This window comes from Filicampus tigris, chromosome 4 (genome assembly GCF_054856515.1).
Source record: "Filicampus tigris isolate MCC_2025a chromosome 4, RoL_Ftig_1.0, whole genome shotgun sequence".
In the NCBI taxonomy this organism is placed as follows: domain Eukaryota; kingdom Metazoa; phylum Chordata; class Actinopteri; order Syngnathiformes; family Syngnathidae; genus Filicampus; species Filicampus tigris.
Window position 1 is genome coordinate 24,677,260 of NC_141220.1, and position 16,533 is coordinate 24,693,792.

The following is a 16,533-nucleotide window of genomic DNA, read 5'->3' on the forward strand; positions in this document are numbered from 1 at the left end:
GGCATAACCATAATGAATACAACCTTGGGTTTTTAAAGGGAAAACTTTTGTACTTTTTGACCAAATGCACATGGGATTAAAGGTTTGTACACACTTAATTTTGAAATTAGTTGAAATCACTTGTCGTTTTATTAAGAAACTCTTAATGTATTTGTCAATGAAATAAAAATACATCTGTAGATAACAGACTTAGATTTAATTCATTTTGTCAGGTATTTTTAATGCATATTTATCCTAAACATAAAGTTAATATACGATAAAGATTAGTTGTCAATACAGTTTTGAAATAAAGATATCATGCATAACAAATATAATATATTAATTATAATAACTCATAACTATATATTATTTAGGGATGTTTGATACAATTTTTTTCCCCCAGACTGATACCAGTACAAGTACTGTACATGTCCTGATACGACTAGTACTTTTTATATATAAAAGTCCATTTATCACAATAAGAAAAAAAAAAGATTTTTTGGCATCGACAAACTCAATGAGTACTCAATGGCCCGATACCAGGTACTTGTCCGAATATATAATAAACACATATTCAAATAATTTTCGTCATCTATTTTTTCTAGAAAACTAATAATAGCCTAACATTTTGTGAGTATTTTCTTATTTTTTTTTAGATTTTAGATAAAAATAATAATAAATATATCAATCAATCAATCACATTTTATTTATATAGCACTTTTCATACATAAAAATGCAACTCAAAGTGCAAATATATTGCTTATGGTTTTTGTTGGATGGTGTTGATTAGAAAATAAGCTCAAGGTAAGCGTACTATCCCTTATGGGCAATTTGGGGTGGAGGAAGCGCAAAAAAGAAAAAAAAAGAAAAGAAATCATCAATATTCTATTACATGGCGTACCACTCATCTGCATCTCCCCAGGGCCAGCGTGATGCTAAACTGGTCACTGTGTGTGCTCTAAAAGTGGAGCATCTCCTTTTAAATGGTGTGAATGTGTCACTATGTTGTTTATTGATCAGAAATATTTGTCTTTGTTTAAAAAAAAAAAAAAAAAAAAAAGATTTATTTTTAGGAGCGTGCCTCAAGAACAACATGTCGGACACAGAAGAAGTCGTGGATGAGGAAACACAGTATGTTATGTCGCCACTGTTAGATTGGTTTACACAGTAGTAAATAAATTATAACTTGTATTTCATTTTATTTTCTATGTTTCGTGTGAAGGGAGGAAGAAGGTAAGAGCATTCCCCTTCTTCTATACATCTGTATGAATTTACCGGTATTGTACATTTGTAATTTTTCCCCAATAAGAAGTGAACATATAAGATTACCTCTTGGTTTTTTTTTATTGCTGCCATCTTTCTACATATTCATTTTATTGGCGCCTGGTTAAAGTGACTTTGAAAAAAAACAAATAAAATCTGGCTTTATGACCTTTGACTCAAAATAATTTCTTGAAAATAAATAATAAACATATTCACCAAATAATTACCATATTTACCACATTTGACGACCACACCGCACCAAGCGATTAATGAAGTTGTGGAAATATGGTAGCTACTGTAAATCCTGGAATCCAATGATGGAATCATAAACCCTGCACGAAAGTCATAAAGTCCATTGTTTTCTCTCTCTCTCTCTCTTTTTTTAAATAGATGACTCAAAGCCAAAACCAAAGTAAGTTGATTTGTAATCATTAACACAATAATGTTTCAGTTTTATTCTGCTAGTTACCAACCCTTTTTGCTCAATTGTACAGATTCATGTCAAACATTGCCGCCCCAAAGATCCCAGATGGGGAGAAAGTGGATTTTGATGTGAGTTTGAGCCCACGAAATGCTTAAAAAAAAAAAAAAAAAAAAAAGTTGACGAATGTTGTGAATATTTTACGCTACTTGTGAGAGCAGGACATCCACAGGAAGCGTCAAGAGAAAGATCTGTCCGAGTTGCAGTCGCTCATCGAGGCTCACTTCATCCAGAGGAAAAAAGAGGAAGAGGAGCTCGTCGCCCTCGTCAACAGAATTGTGAGTAGAGACCTTCAAATTTGCAGCCAATTTAAAGACGTTTCCTAAAGTCACTCAAAATACACAAAACATTTTAATATTGAAATAAAAATGGTGGTAATCCTGAAGCTGAGATGCTCAACTTGCAGACTGGCTCTTTCGGTGACGCCCACGTCACTCACCAGGCCAGGCCCTGCCTTCTAAAGCCATACACACTCAAAGTGGCAGATATGACAGTTGAATTAATACCTGCGCCACATGCATCGGCATCCACAGATTTGCAAATTTGCAGATTTTTTTCAATATTTTACTTTTTTTTTTTTTAATTATTATTTTTATTTTTTTTTTTGCATACAATTTATATTGAATGTTTACCACCGTGTTTTTGAAGAATTTGGGGGTTTGATTTTTTTTTTTTGTATTGACATTGTAAATATAATAGTGATCAAAATATCTCTCTTTTTTTTTTTTTTTTTTTTTAAACTGAGATTTATTGCAATGGGCTAGCTTGCGTTCCCATACCCATTTAAGGACACGCCGTTGTCTTTCCCTTGTTAGTCATTCAAACAGCCTTGTGGGCGTAGCTTAGCGACCTAAGGGTCGTGCTAAAGTTAGTCACATCTACAACATCCAGTGAAAACTGTTTTCTGCATTCAACCCATCATGCAAAAGCGTAGCGCTGGGGGCAATTGTGCCCCATGAATTCTGCCTAGCAACAAAAGACAGCACTGAAAATGCAGTGCTGGGTCTTTGTAGTTGAAAAATTGTAGTTGTGAAGTTTCATAACGAATCATTCATTTTTGTCATTTTTCAAATAAAAGCTTCAAATGTGTTTCCTTAAAAGGAGAAGCGTCGCGCCGAGAGGGCGGAGCAGCAAAGGATCCGGGCCGAGATGGAGAAAGAGAGGCAGGCCAGGCTGGCCGTAAGTCCACGCTAATTAAGAAAACGCGAGTGATGACTCGAGCATTGACACGCGTGTGCATGTGTGTGCTACATCCAGGAGGAGAAAGAGCGAAGAGAGCAGGAGGAGCATCGCAAGAAGCACGACGAAGACGCCAAGAAGAAGAAGGTCCTCTCCAGCATGACTCAGCAGTACGGCGCCGGACAGAAGGTCACGCAGCTTATTACTTTGACATACATGGTCATATAAATGCGGCTACTTTAGATGCAGAAATTATTAGGACATCATGCAGTAATTTCAACTTTTGTTGCTGAAATTGCCACAATTGGGTGGATGGATGGATGGATGTTGAGCAAATTGTTTTTAAGATTATTATACGAATTCTGCTTCAAGGGAAAATCAAAAATATTGATTGAATATATGACTGAATTGGCAAATTGTTTTTCCTCACTACCCTACTTTTTTTTTCTTTTTTTTTTTTTGTTGAATTGAAAGTCGACCCAAACATATTTTTTCCAGAATATGTTCTATGCAGGCCCACTAGTCTTAACACGACATTCTGATTAATATTACGTTTGTGGAATATGAGAAATCGACCCGTTTTTAGCTAGCTCAGTCACTTCTGTTGACTGAAGACATCGAAGTTGCTCAGGACTCAGATCACGACCAATCACGGCTCACCTGTTTTCCGAAGCTGAGCCATGATTGGTTGTTATCTGAACCCTGAGCAACTTCAATGTCATCTTCAGTCGACAAAAGTGACAAAATGGCCGCCCCCTGAGCTAGTTTAGACTAGTGGGCCTGCATAGAACATATTCTGGAAAAAATATGTTTGGGTTGACTTCCGCTTTAAGGAAATCTTAAATTTTACTATAAACCAAATAATATTGAAATACTCTAATTTAAATGAAACATTCAAAAACTAATATAATATTTTATTTTGGGGGGGGGTAAAATGACAATTTTCAACTCAATTTATACAGCATTTTATAACAACAACCACAGCTGTTCATACACAAAGTGCTGTAGATAAAACAATAGACAATACAATAGAATAATACAATCCAACTGCTCCCAATTAAAACATTATATACAATATCTTGTTAAATCTTCGCAAGAGCATCCTCATGAATTCATCATCATTCACTATTGTCCATTAGTTTTACATTCCTCAATGACATGAGTGGGTCAAAATATTAGGAACAGCTCTCAGTAGGATGCAGCAGATCAACTCTGCAGCTCTTGCACTAGCCATCATTAGAACAGACAGACTTTATACAGTGTGGACTAAAGTGCACTTACTGAATTTTGCTTTGATAAATATTCCATTATGCCAAAACAGAGTGAAAAAAAAGGCAAAAAGCAGACGGAGAGAGAGAAGAAGAAGAAGATTCTGGCTGAGCGCAGGAAGCCGCTCAACATCGACCACTTGAGTGACGACAAGCTCAAGTATGGACAAACAAGGGACTCCACACCACGGCAAATGTATTCATATTAAATATGATAAGAAATCGGCGATGGTTTGTGTGTGTGTGTGTGTGTGTGTGTGTGTGTGTGTGTGTGTGTGCAGGGAGAAGGCTAACGAGCTGTGGCAGTGGCTGATGCAACTGGAGACGGAGAAGTACGACCTCAACGACAAGTTCAAAAGGCAGAAGAGTGACGTGAGTCTAGCAAATACCGCTTCATTATATTGCATGCTATAACATAAAATGTAAATAAGGGCTCGGATTAAATAAATGTTTATTTTAATATACTGTACAGGTATATGTATTTTGTGTGAGAAGGTGCATCAACTTACTTAATTTTCTTCAGTAATGCAAAAATGTTAAGCACAGTATTCCATTAGAACAAATTTTCCTCCCGAGTTCTGTTGCTGAAATTTTGAGAAATTGAAACAGTTGGGATTAAATTTAAAAATTAAATTTCATCAATATTATGATATTTCATCAGTATTCATTTTAATTAGGGATGTTCTGATAAAAAAAAAAAGAGCATATCCAACATACCTTTTTATATGGCTTTACGCTTTAGTGAAGCACTGGTTCAAAACAAGTAAACCACTTGCATTTTTTATATATATATATATATATATATATATATATATATATATATATATATATATATATATATATATATATATATATATACTCACTTGCATACCCTGAAAAAAAGTAGTCCCTTAAATGACATTAAATTAGGTTGTCACAAAAAAATCCCATTTATTATACTAATTTTATCCTTTAAGGGAAAGTAATTTCAAAAAAGAAAATATGTAACACAAAATATTTAATAGAATTAATTTTTAATACTGTCACTTTTACTTTTAATTACATGCATCCAATTTTCAACTTTCAACAACAAAAATGTCAACGCATTTAACTCTAAAATGAACAATAAAATGATATTTCTATTTATTTTATTTGCATGTTTGTAAATAATAAAAAATACTTTGGACTAAATCCTATTTTTAATTACTTTTAAACATACAAAATGTTGAGCAATGTATTACAATTTATATTACCCAAATGTTAACGTTAGTAGACTTTTTCAAATACGTTCTAATTCAAGAATAAAATCAAAACTGGTAAATTTCTCCTTTTTTTTTACTATCATTATTATTATTAATATTTGATCACTTGTCACTTGTGCTTTATACTACTTGCAGATCAACTTGCTCCTTGTCCGAGTGCAGGATCACCAGAGGTAAAGTCACATGAAAACGTGATAAACAGTTGATTTGCCTGATTTCACGCTGCTGTTTCTTCATCTGTGTTTGGTTTTAGTGTTAAGGGTCGCGGGAAGGGCAAGATGGGAGCCCGGCTGAGGTAAAGAGGGCGCTTCCTTGCCCCCACCGCGGGACACACCAAAACAGGACACCGGTGTACCTCCAATCGTATTTCATATCAATAAACAAGCATCCACTCCATGAGTGCGATACTGTGTGTGTGAGAGTCCTATAAGACAAATCAATCAAATACAGTGGAGTTTGGAAGCCATCAGTTTTTTTGGAGGGGGGCTTGTTGCAGACACTGCCAATAGTGTAAATCCATGAAAAACTGACACACACTAAAAGAGGTTTGGAATTGCTTACAGATGCCAGAAGATGGTGGCAAAGCACTTATAACGGAGACGATCATAAAGCATCAACACCGCGCTTCTAGCATGTACAAAACCATGAACCCGTGTTCCATAAACGACCGTATTCAGTTGTGAAATTATTCAACACGAACAAATCAACTTCACATGAGTATACCCAGCTAAATAACACGCTAGCGGGTAGTGCCGTGACATCACACATGGGCGAACAATATGCGCACAAACATACATAAAGTCCTTGAACTTACCTTTTGGTATTTCCACTCAATAAGAAAAATTAGGGAATATAGTCACCTTTTAACAGTGAATAGCTCTGCATTGGTTACTCAAAGCAGCATCACTAGAGAAGCAAAAGAATAAAATAGTACTTTCACTTTGACTCGGCACAAGGCGCATTAACTCATTCACTGCCGTTGACGAATTTACTTGTCTTTTCACAGGGTCGCCATTCAATCCCAGCAACATATTTATATTTTTTTGAGATTTTTTTTCAAACGTTAGGGTAAAAGAGTGTCTGAAAATGTTTGCTGGTGAATGAGTTAAAAACGGATGAAAAAATTCCCCAGATGGCGCCAAAATAATAAATGTATTGCTTTGACCTGAGCACAAAAAAAAAAAAAAAAGCGAATGGATACGTTTGCAACGAATAATCAAAGACACATTAAAATAAAATAAAATGTGAATTCGCTAATGCCAAACCACTAATATACAGATTTTCACCGTACTCAATCAATTAGGGATCGTGGGATGGAAGTTAGTATGTAATACGTGACGACAACAACAACTGTTTTGTTTGTCATGTCTATCTTTAATTCTATTCAACACAAAATAATGGATAATAACATCATCCCTATAGATACAGTTTGGTTGATAAGAAAAATAGATTATTCCTCGTCAAGGGGATGTTTGAGGGTTGGTGGTGGAAACTGAATGGTAAGACGTCTTTGTCCAAATTGTACATTCAAAACTATGATTTCTCATACACATAATCAGTGTCGTATTGTGAGAACTGTGGGTCTCTATGTGGACCTTGAGTGCGGGGCCTGGTGGTCCCTGGATTGGGTAAGGGGGAGTGGATTGAGGAAGGGGAGGAGCCTGAAGGAGAGCAGATTCTCTCACCATAAGTGCGTTTCTCTGATCTCCGCGATCACTTGGCTGGCTTTCTGCAGGGCCTGCGTACACCAATGACATGGCCTAAGTCGGGAGTGTCAAACTTTTTTTTTTTTTTGGGTGGGGCCACTCTGTAGTTACGGCTTCCCTCAGAGGGCCATTATGACGGTGGAACAAATATAGTAAATCGTCTCATCGTATTATGACATATACACAACAAATTGATGGATTACTAGCTCTGAAATCAGAAATCAAAGTCACAGTAAAAAGGAAAACAAAAAAAATGATTGCAAAAATCTCAACATTATTTATTATTAACACATGCCAATTCGAAATTTTGGTATAGATTTTAGCACGAACCATGAAAGTTGACACACATGATTTGCTTTTGCGGGCCACATAGAATAATATGGCGGGCCGAATCTGGCCCCTGGACGTTGGCTTTAACACCTGTGGTCTAAGAAGTCACGTATTGTACAGGTGCACCTAATGAAGTGGCTAGTTTTGGTTTTTTTTTTTTTTTTTTTGGGTCGTTCACTGGATAACAACTACGCACCTAAGAAATAAATTCAGCACTCACTCCATTATGGCATAAACATCAAATCGTCATTAGTGTATATTTTGTAGTTACGCGTACCTTGAGCATGTCCGCCGCCTCGTTACGTCGCTGCGCCATGTCCTCCGATTCCGTCAGCAAGTCATCCAGCAGTACCGATTTATACAACTGACCCACCAGCTCGCTTTGCAGGCAGTCTTTAACATGGTTGACCAGGAAGTGCATCACCGCTTTGGGCACGCTGAGGAGGCGCAGCACGGAAGCGGTGAGACAGTGAAGAAAACTGTCGCCGAGGATTCTGACTCTCCATTGGAACACAGATCAAGTGATGGTCGCTCTTTCTGTACCTGTCTTGGATGTTTTTCCGCACGATGAGGAAATAGGACTTGATGAGCCTCTCGATGACCTCGCAGTCTCTCTGTTCCCGAGCAGACAACTTCCTGGACACTGGTACAGGCTGGAGAGTAAGAACAGGTGTGATGGACATATAATGGAAAATTGACTTTTTGATGGCTAGCGACACCAGTTACAACAAGCCAACAAAAGTCCATATTTCATCGACAGAAATAGACACGACATAATGCAAATCATTCTGTTGCGACCCTTTAAAGTCGTCCTTACCACATCCAGCAAATTAACAGCATGGCCCTTCTGCGGGCTGGTGGGGAGGGGGTTCTGGGGCAACGTCCTTTCACCCGCCGCGCCGTCCTCCCCCCTTTTCAGCATCCCTCTCCAGTTCCCCGTCCCACCGCTGTCCGTCTGATCACCGGGAGACGCACCCTGAGTGCCGCCCGCTGCCATCTGCTGGCCGGGAGAGAGATCAGCGATCACATGGGGTTGTATGGGAAAAAAAAAAAACTTGTTACAAGCTTTGAAATGAGATCAATATACAATGCTGTACACTAGTATATAAATGTAAATGTGCTTGTAGTTTTCAGTGGTGTAAAACTGCACTGCATCATACTGATTTAGTGATTTCTAATATGTTAGCACAGCTCATATATTTGACATTTTGATATATGAAAAAAAAAAAAAAAAAAAAAACTACTTTGTCTCGGGGGACAGCAGACATGTCCCTCATTCTGTTGCGTCTTTGCTCCTGTGAAAACACAAAAAATGGTTATTAAGTGTGTGAATGACCACAATTAAAAAAAAAAAAAAAAAAACATACAAAGAGAAGGGTAGAACCTAGAACAGGGCTTGTACCTCAATGTTATGGTTCATGAGGCCGCAGGCATCGGCAAAGTCAGGATGCTTGGTGTTGATGTACGCCAGCTCAATTGCAACCAGGTTGTGAACCTCAAGACAAAAACACATTTATGGTAATTATGAAAAGTTGTGGATAACATCATGTAGTAGTGTGGGCACTTTTCAGTACCATGTCATTGGTAACTGGTAGTCTCTTTCTCAACAGGGAGGTGACCACTTCCACGATGGCATCGTGGAGCTTTGGGAATCGCAGCAGCTCCTACAACAGAGAGAAATAAAAAATAAAAAAAATCAATCAATCAAAATTCGAATGTACTAAATTAATTATTCGATAAGCTCCCATGAGTACCATTTAACACATTATTGTGCTTGAGGAGGATGAAAAGGAACATTTATATTTAGCCATGACAAACGTCTACATCGCTTCTACTTGTGCATCTCATTGAATTGCAAGCCATTCAATTCGATAATGAAATTCAAATACATCTAAGAAATTAATTCATCACCAAGAAAAATACATTTTAAAAGGCCAATTCCGACCCAATTCCTGAAACAATAATATTTTAGATAGTAATATTCAAATTTCTCAAAATGGTAAATGGGGGATTTTCGTTAGTCGTAAGCTGTAATGATTAAAACTATAAATCAGGAAATCAGGAAATATTTCCCTCTGTGTGTCGCGAATCAATTTCTTTTTCACTATTTGAACGGAAATTGAAGTTTTTTCCACTATATTCTAATTGCATCTGTAGTTGTGGCCTGTCGTCACCTGTGTGCTGTAGTTGCTGCAGTGTTGAATGATCCTCTGCATCTCCTCGTGAACCAGCTCCACGCAGCGCAGGCTGGGCTCCTCCAGACGCTTCACTTGTCTCTTGACCAGCAACTCAAAGGAAACTTCCGGCACAAACAAAGCAGGCCTAGGCCCCTGGAAACAACATGTTGTCACACCGTTTGGATGGTTGCTAAGAGTTAGTTACAGTACGTATCAGGATCAGATGTCGCGGGGACCCACCGTTGCGTTTCGGATCGCCGTGAGCACGTCGATTGTCGTCAGACCGCCCAGGGGGTCGACCGACTCCAACGTCCGACCGAACGTCTCGTGGAATATATAACAGATTCGCGCGCCGCCACAGCTGAGGAGGAGCAGAGACGGAAGGCTCGCTCAAACTGATTTTCAGAGATTGCTTGGGTGGCTTGGGGAGGTCGTAGGCACCCTAAACTGAAACCTGGCCCGCGATTTTTCATTTTGCAGCGTGTTGCCAGGTACGGATCAAGTAGTGACAAAAAGAGTGTGTGTGAAACCCAAAGCAGTTCAAACCATCGGATTAGTGGATGAAAAGAAGTCAATTAATGATAAACTATGTCACTTTTTGTCATGTTTAACTGAAGCATTTGTGGATATGCAAAGGGCAGAAGTAACCTCTTCGCTAAATTAAAAAAAAAAGTTAGTGTTCAAATTTAAAGGGTTTTATATCTACTGCTGCCGATGCTACTTTTGTTAGCCCATCTGTGACAGTTTGCATTGTTTGTTAGCATTGAGCTAGTGGAGTGTCGTCCATTTTTGTCATGTTTAACTGAATCATTTGTGGATATGCAAATGGCAGAAGTAACCTATTCGACTAAATAAAAAAAAAAAGTTAGTGTTCAAATTTAAAGGTTTATATAAACTGCTGCTGATGCTACTTTCGTTAGCCCGTTTATGTCAGTTTGCATCGTTTGTTAGCATTAAGATAGCGGACTGCTGTTAAGTGGCTTGCTTAAATACATGTGCAATTCTTGCTATTATGTTTAGTTTTACAGTAAACTTTAACTGGGAGCGTTGAATGTGACAAATCTGTCCAAGAACTACTGCAAGTAAATGGACCGAACTTCACAGAGCACCTTTCTACAAAATGCTTAAAAGTTAAGATGTTAACCGACTTTGCAACAGCCGGCGAAGCGGCGGCAGCGTGACTCACAGTTCAGCCGTCTCGATGTACTTGGCCGTGCCCTCGATGGTATGGCAGTACTCGGCGGCAAACTTGGTGATGAGCTGCAGCAAGGTGGCGCTCTGGTCCTCCACGGGCTCGCCGTAGCTGTTGAGCAGCGACTGGTACTGGGCCGCCAGCACGTTGATCCTGGTTTTCAGCTCCGGGAGGCAGTCTCGGATGTGGTGCATGAGCAATCTGCACCCAAGAAGAAAAGCTGAGTCAAACGCACGTTAAAATTACATTATAATCATTTGTTGTGTTATATGTATACAAGTACAATTCAGGAAATTTTTGAATAATGAAAAACACTTGAATTAGAGTGTGTTTTCAAACTTTTGACTGGTATCGTATGTTGTTGGAAATTGTGAAAAATACATTTTGTTATTTCAACATGAAGCCAATTTAATTTCACTTGCCGCGGACGTAGTTAAGATGGTATCTCACTAAGCGGCGAAAGCTTGCGAGCATGGCAAATTTGTGGTTTTCGTCAGGGTATATAAAAGGTTGCAAAGACGTTCACAAATTTCCTGTTGGCCACAAGAAAAACTATTTGCAACAAGTAAAAACTGTCTGCGAACATCTTTGGAACCATTTACAAACCCTGACAAAACCCCCAAATTCCCTATGTTGGTGTGAGATATCAATTTATATGTCAAAATGTTTTTGTGCATCTACTGGCCTTTTAAAACAGGAAATTCCTCTCTTACCTATTCAGTGTCCTGGCCAGATATTTAGTTCCACTTCTGTTTGCGAGGGAGGGATACTTCTTTTGTAGAAAAGCGTACTCATCACGGATGGCATCTGCCACAGATTTCTTCTGATTGATATCCAGCTGGCTCCTGGTAAAAAAATGAAAAAAGAAAAAGGCAATAGAAAACCCACAGTTAGCACATCACATGACTGGCGTGTGCAAATGGACGGAAGCCCCGTCACCTGTTGACAACTCCAATAATGCCAAGTTTGACAGGAATGACTCGGCCCATCAGGATATCCATGGCGTCTGTTCCAGCATCCATCAGATCCAGCTTGGTGACCACTGCCAGTGTCCTCCTGCCTGGACACAACATGGAGGAAACAATTAGGACGCGTTTCAGCACTGTTTACCGCGCAAATGCACAAAGCGAAGCGTTGTACCATCAGGATCAACTTCGCGGGCCACTTTGAGGGCTTCTGACGTCGCCATGTCTGTGTTGGCAGCAGTCACAGCCAGGATGATGGAGTTGGGGTTCGAGATGTACTTCACGATCAGTTCACGGATTTGAATCTCGATGTCTTTGGGCTGGTCTCCCACTGGCACCTGGAAAACAATACAAGAATAAATGAATAAAAAATAAAAAATAATAACTCAATAGAAAGAAATGTGACCACAATCACGTCTGGACGCATCTCACCTTCGTAATGCCAGGCAGGTCCACCAGTGTGAGGTTGACAACATTGGGTGAGAAGACTTTGAGGTGAATGGGTTCATCACTGATACCCTGGGGACAAAAACAAAGCAAAACATGAAGATTGCGTTTACATTTATTGTTTGTAGACAGGCAGCTACATGCCTCTGCAAAAAGTGGAAATCACACAAGAAGCCAGAAACTGTTTTTTTGCTTTGATTTTCTGCTTTTATCCGGTATATAGACACTAACACACAAAGGTGAGTACATCCCTCACATTTTGGTAAATATTTTATTATATCTTTTGATGGCACAACAATGAAGAAATGACACGTTGCTACAATGTGAAGTAGTCAATGTACGGCTTGTACAACTGTTAATCTACTGTCCCCTGAAAATAACTCAGGGCCATTAATTTTTTTCAATTATTAATTGAGGCCATTTTGGACATTTTTCCTTCAGGGTGCACTCACTTTTGTTGCCAGTGATTTAAATTTGAATCACTATGTGTGATTTGGAAGGGACAGTAAATGTACATTGTTATATAAGCTATATACCGGCTATACACCGTAGCAAAGTGGCATTCCTTCCTTCAGTCTAGTCCCATGAAAAGATAAATATATTTACGAAAATGTGACAGGTGTACTCACTTTTGCCAGCTACTGTATATAATTTATAATTTACTACATACATCATGGCCTTACATGTATTATGTAGAACACGTATGGTGACATTTATTATGTTCAAAGATGATGGCCATACCTTGTTAATGCCTGATATTCTTTCAGTTTCTGCTTCAATTTCTTGACGGATCTCCTCAAAATTAGTGTAGATCTTAAAAAAAGAGAGAGACATGTCACTCATCCAATTGGTAGTCAGGACTTGAGTGGGCTCATTTGACATAATTTCATTCAACTTTACCTTGTTTTTGGTGTGCAAGAATTTGCCCCATTCCTCGCCATCGATGCCTGTAGAGATTAAAATTGCGGGCATGAGTCAATGATGTGACCAACACATCGCTCCTCTATGTTTAACTTGTCACGAGAGGAAATTTCTGGTGGCTAAAATGGATTGTAAAAACTCTCCAGAGCGAAAAGCTGAGGGGGGAAAAAAAATAATAATAAAGAGCGGGGATACCAAATGCTTTCCTACCTGGAAAAAATGACAGAAGCACAGTAAACCCTTCAAGCACAAATAAGCAAGCCAATCAAAGCTGCACAACAAAACAAGGACGCAAAAGGCGAAGCCTGTTGGTCATCTCAGGTGAAGCTGGCGGTTCAGGACATTGCAGCTCTTTTGGGTGTTTGGGTATGTTCAAAGAATGATGAAAAAAAAATCATTTTTCAATCAATCTGAACTGAGTGAAGCCACGTGGGTGCGCGGTTGATCACATGCCACTCAAATGAAGGGACAAAAATGGGGAGGGTACATTATACTGTATACAAACACGAAAAGGCAAACAACAAAAGGGAGACCTCTGTAAAAGCGCCCGTTTTTCTTGAATTCTGTAGTTTAAGAGAGAGACAAGAAATGGGTTAGCCTGGTGCTTGCCTACTTGTGAATGAGACAATATTAACTGTATGGCAAAGCCTTAGGCATGGAGTGAACACCGCAATTGCACAACTTAAGAGTCTGGTACTTTAGAGTACTCTGTGAAAATTCATTAAAGCATCTGGAGAACAAGCAAAATCCCCACAAGGAGGCCTGAGCCAAAATTTGAACCCAAGACCTCTCAGCTATGAGAGAGCTATAACTTCTACGATGTGCTGAAAATTAGGGTGAACATTTTTTTTTTTTGTCACGAGCGATATAGGTGATAGAGGGCTATACAAAAAGCATCAGTTTAGCAGATGGTGAACGATTCTTCAAAAAAGAAGTGAAAAACTTTGTTCAAGATGTGAGGTCATACCATCTCAGTCGCAGTTTACTGTAAAACTAAACATAAAAAAAAGAGCAGTACAAATAGTGCATTTAACCAAACCACTTTAACTTTGTCACACTGTACAGGGGCTAACTAAAGTAGTATTGTTGTTGTCGTAATTATAAACATTTAAATAACAAATTGGAACCAATTGGGGGTCACATTGTTTAGACGTTTACCAGTACCTACGGGTTGTTTAAAAAAAAAAAAAAAAAAAGGGGTTTACGGTAATATTATTACAGCTAAGTTGCGGCAGTCTTGAGACTTTAATATACCATATAGAACTGCTTGATGGACTGGTTTAGCACGTTTAAGTAAACTAAAGTTCTGGAACTTCAATAGGGCCCTTTGCATCTTTTGAAATCACTGTACAACAGGACACCCCTGCTTCAAACAATGCTAATGGACTACAATGGTGTTCGATGTTCCAGGAGGCAGGGATATTATGTAATAACTTAAAAATAAACAAAAATGAATACAACAATGGTACCATTCTCCTCATTGGTCTTCCGGCGGTCTTCGGAATCTACGTGGACAAGCTGGAAGATGAGCGGACGACGGGTCACGATGCCTGTGCCTCGCGGTAGTACATCCCTTCCGACTAGGCTCTCTAAAACAGAACTCTTGCCACTGCTCTGTGAAGAAAACAAACACACAAATATGAAAAAATCGGAGGGAAGTTTTCTTTACCGTTGAAGTCAGTATGAATGCAATATGGTGTTACATTCACATAGTAAAAGTTATGTGTACTGTATTTTTGTATGTGTGAACACTTGACATGTACAATTTGAACTTCTTAAACTACAGTAGGTATACGACACCTACAGACTGACTAGTCTTTGGAGCACACTAGCAAGGATAAACCAGAAAAAAAAAAAAATCAACAACAACAAAACAAACCAAACAAAAAACATCTCCTAGGTTTGTAGCACTCTAACACCCCTTGTTGCTTGCCAAAACAGCTGAGACTGCCACATCCTATTAGCGGGTCAAATAAAGTAAACTCGTTTGGCAAAACCTGCCACTTTAAACCTATTAAGCTCTAGTGTGTGTAGAGCTTTTTAGATGAAGTGAGGCGTTTATTTCGATCAATAGCAGTAGTAGTAATAATGAATCATGTGATGTGCTATGAGAAGTATAATTGTTGGAATACATGCTGATTAGTATTACTAAATGTAATGTATCTGCAATATAAAAAATAGCACTAGATTGAATAATATACGCTATTTATTTCATATCTGAAGTACCATACATGAGCTGGAGGTCTTGATCAGACATATTTTCCATTAGCTTGGAAATAGGCTAAACATGAGCTAAGTAGGGAAACAAACAATACATTACACTTTACAACAATTATAATGTATTACGATAAACAAAAACCATAATAGATTAAATTAACAACATCGATCTGTATTATGATGATTTTTTGCTACCAATAATTCACGAAAACGTGTTAGAGAAAACATGCTTTTGCCTATTTTTTTAAGGTTAGTTAACACACACATGGCAACCATAAGAAGTGACAACGGAATAAAAATAAAAGCCATAAACTCAAGACTGAAGTTTTAACAAATAGGTATCATGCTAATTCACTTGCTAGCCTCCAAACCAAAGTGGTGTTTCTCACCTGAGTCCCCACAACAACTATTTGCGGCAGCTGAATGATGTCAGCGCCCACCGTGTTAAAAACATCTTGCAGTTTGTTTATGACAGGTATGAGGGCCTCCATGAGCTCCGAAACCGATCCGGACCTGTCGAAAAAGGGGCACTTCTCGGTTCTTCACAAAGTCATTCAATGTCCCACGGGTGGCTAAGCTAGCGATTGACATCTCTTTCACTCCGCGGCGCAAACTACTGCGCGTGGTACCGTTGCATTGTGGGACATTGTGTTTACAAAATCGCCGTGCTATGGGATCCACGGGGAGATTTTTTATTACTGAACTACATTTCCTGTAAGCAACGTCAGAAAACGTCGCGCACCATAACAAAATCTCCTACGCAACAGTAACCAAGGGTGCAACCAAAATATTTGCACGCCGGTGAATGGGAATATGTTTTTTCAAGTCGCTAAACATGTATGCAGTACGCAGCCTCCGTAATGCAGGGTTAGTTTTAGTGAAATAAATAGTCAATAAAACAAACCGCTACCCACTCGAGCGCATTAAATAATCACTGTTTGGTAGACCATGTTTTTCAAAGATTATTTTAACATTCATTACACGTTTTTCTGTAGAATTTAAATGAAAGTGCGCTGTTATAGACATAGATTTAATTTCTGAACAGTGCATCAATGCCCACAACATAGTTTTCAGAATTTTCAGTTTTGACATAATTATGGTCTCTCTATCAAGTGATATCTTAACCATTTAGTAGAGGTTCATATTAAACAAAAATATTTTCAAGAT

The 16,533-nt window shown here is 38.5% G+C and overlaps 2 protein-coding genes across 5 annotated transcripts; one reads left to right on the forward strand and one right to left on the reverse strand.

Moving 5' to 3' along the window:
- The first annotated feature begins 1,636 nt into the window (after positions 1 to 1,636).
- Positions 1,637 to 5,810, forward strand: tnnt2d (troponin T2d, cardiac). Its single transcript, XM_086027934.1, has 9 exons — positions 1,637 to 1,654; positions 1,737 to 1,794; positions 1,885 to 2,001; positions 2,825 to 2,902; positions 2,981 to 3,091; positions 4,224 to 4,330; positions 4,452 to 4,542; positions 5,547 to 5,584; positions 5,665 to 5,810. Exons 2-9 carry the CDS (start codon positions 1,741 to 1,743, stop codon positions 5,708 to 5,710), a joined length of 642 nt encoding a protein of 213 aa, XP_085884060.1. The 5' UTR covers positions 1,637 to 1,654; positions 1,737 to 1,740; the 3' UTR covers positions 5,711 to 5,810.
- Positions 5,811 to 6,714: 904 nt separating this feature from the next.
- On the reverse strand, positions 6,715 to 16,006 carry dnm1l (dynamin 1-like). Of its 4 annotated transcripts, none has more exons than XM_086027929.1 (19): positions 15,756 to 16,006; positions 14,619 to 14,763; positions 13,683 to 13,712; positions 13,129 to 13,175; positions 12,970 to 13,041; positions 12,214 to 12,300; positions 11,957 to 12,119; positions 11,756 to 11,876; positions 11,530 to 11,661; positions 10,811 to 11,017; positions 9,865 to 9,985; positions 9,622 to 9,777; positions 9,022 to 9,111; positions 8,850 to 8,942; positions 8,692 to 8,742; positions 8,265 to 8,447; positions 7,991 to 8,100; positions 7,725 to 7,884; positions 6,715 to 7,149 (listed from the first exon to the last, which is right to left on the reverse strand). In XM_086027929.1, the coding sequence occupies exons 1-19, from the start codon at positions 15,855 to 15,857 to the stop codon at positions 7,093 to 7,095; spliced, it is 2,127 nt and encodes a 708-aa protein (XP_085884055.1). In that variant the 5' UTR covers positions 15,858 to 16,006; the 3' UTR covers positions 6,715 to 7,092. The 4 variants fall into 4 exon arrangements, with proteins under 4 accessions (XP_085884055.1, XP_085884057.1, XP_085884058.1 ...); XM_086027931.1 differs by having other exon boundaries at positions 6,716 to 7,149; positions 8,265 to 8,444; XM_086027932.1 differs by lacking the exon at positions 13,683 to 13,712 and having other exon boundaries at positions 6,723 to 7,149; positions 15,756 to 16,005.
- Positions 16,007 to 16,533: the final 527 nt, after the last annotated feature.

What these genes read in the sequence shown, in the direction of transcription:
- tnnt2d (XM_086027934.1), top strand. Translation starts at nt 1,741, where the DNA reads ATGTCAAACATTGCCGCCCCAAAGATCCCAGATGGGGAGAAAGTGGAT. An exon ending in GGGAGAAAGTGGATTTTGAT is followed by an intron (nt 1,795 to 1,884) that starts GTGAGTTTGAGC and finishes TTGTGAGAGCAG; the next exon opens with GACATCCACAGGAAGCGTCA. An exon ending in TTGAGTGACGACAAGCTCAA is followed by an intron (nt 4,331 to 4,451) that starts GTATGGACAAAC and finishes GTGTGTGTGCAG; the next exon opens with GGAGAAGGCTAACGAGCTGT.
- dnm1l (XM_086027929.1), bottom strand. Translation starts at nt 15,857, where the DNA reads ATGGAGGCCCTCATACCTGTCATAAACAAACTGCAAGATGTTTTTAAC. An exon ending in TAGTTGTTGTGGGGACTCAG is followed by an intron (nt 14,764 to 15,755) that starts GTGAGAAACACC and finishes TTTTCTTCACAG; the next exon opens with AGCAGTGGCAAGAGTTCTGT. An exon ending in TCATGAACCATAACATTGAG is followed by an intron (nt 8,743 to 8,849) that starts GTACAAGCCCTG and finishes GTGTTTTCACAG; the next exon opens with GAGCAAAGACGCAACAGAAT.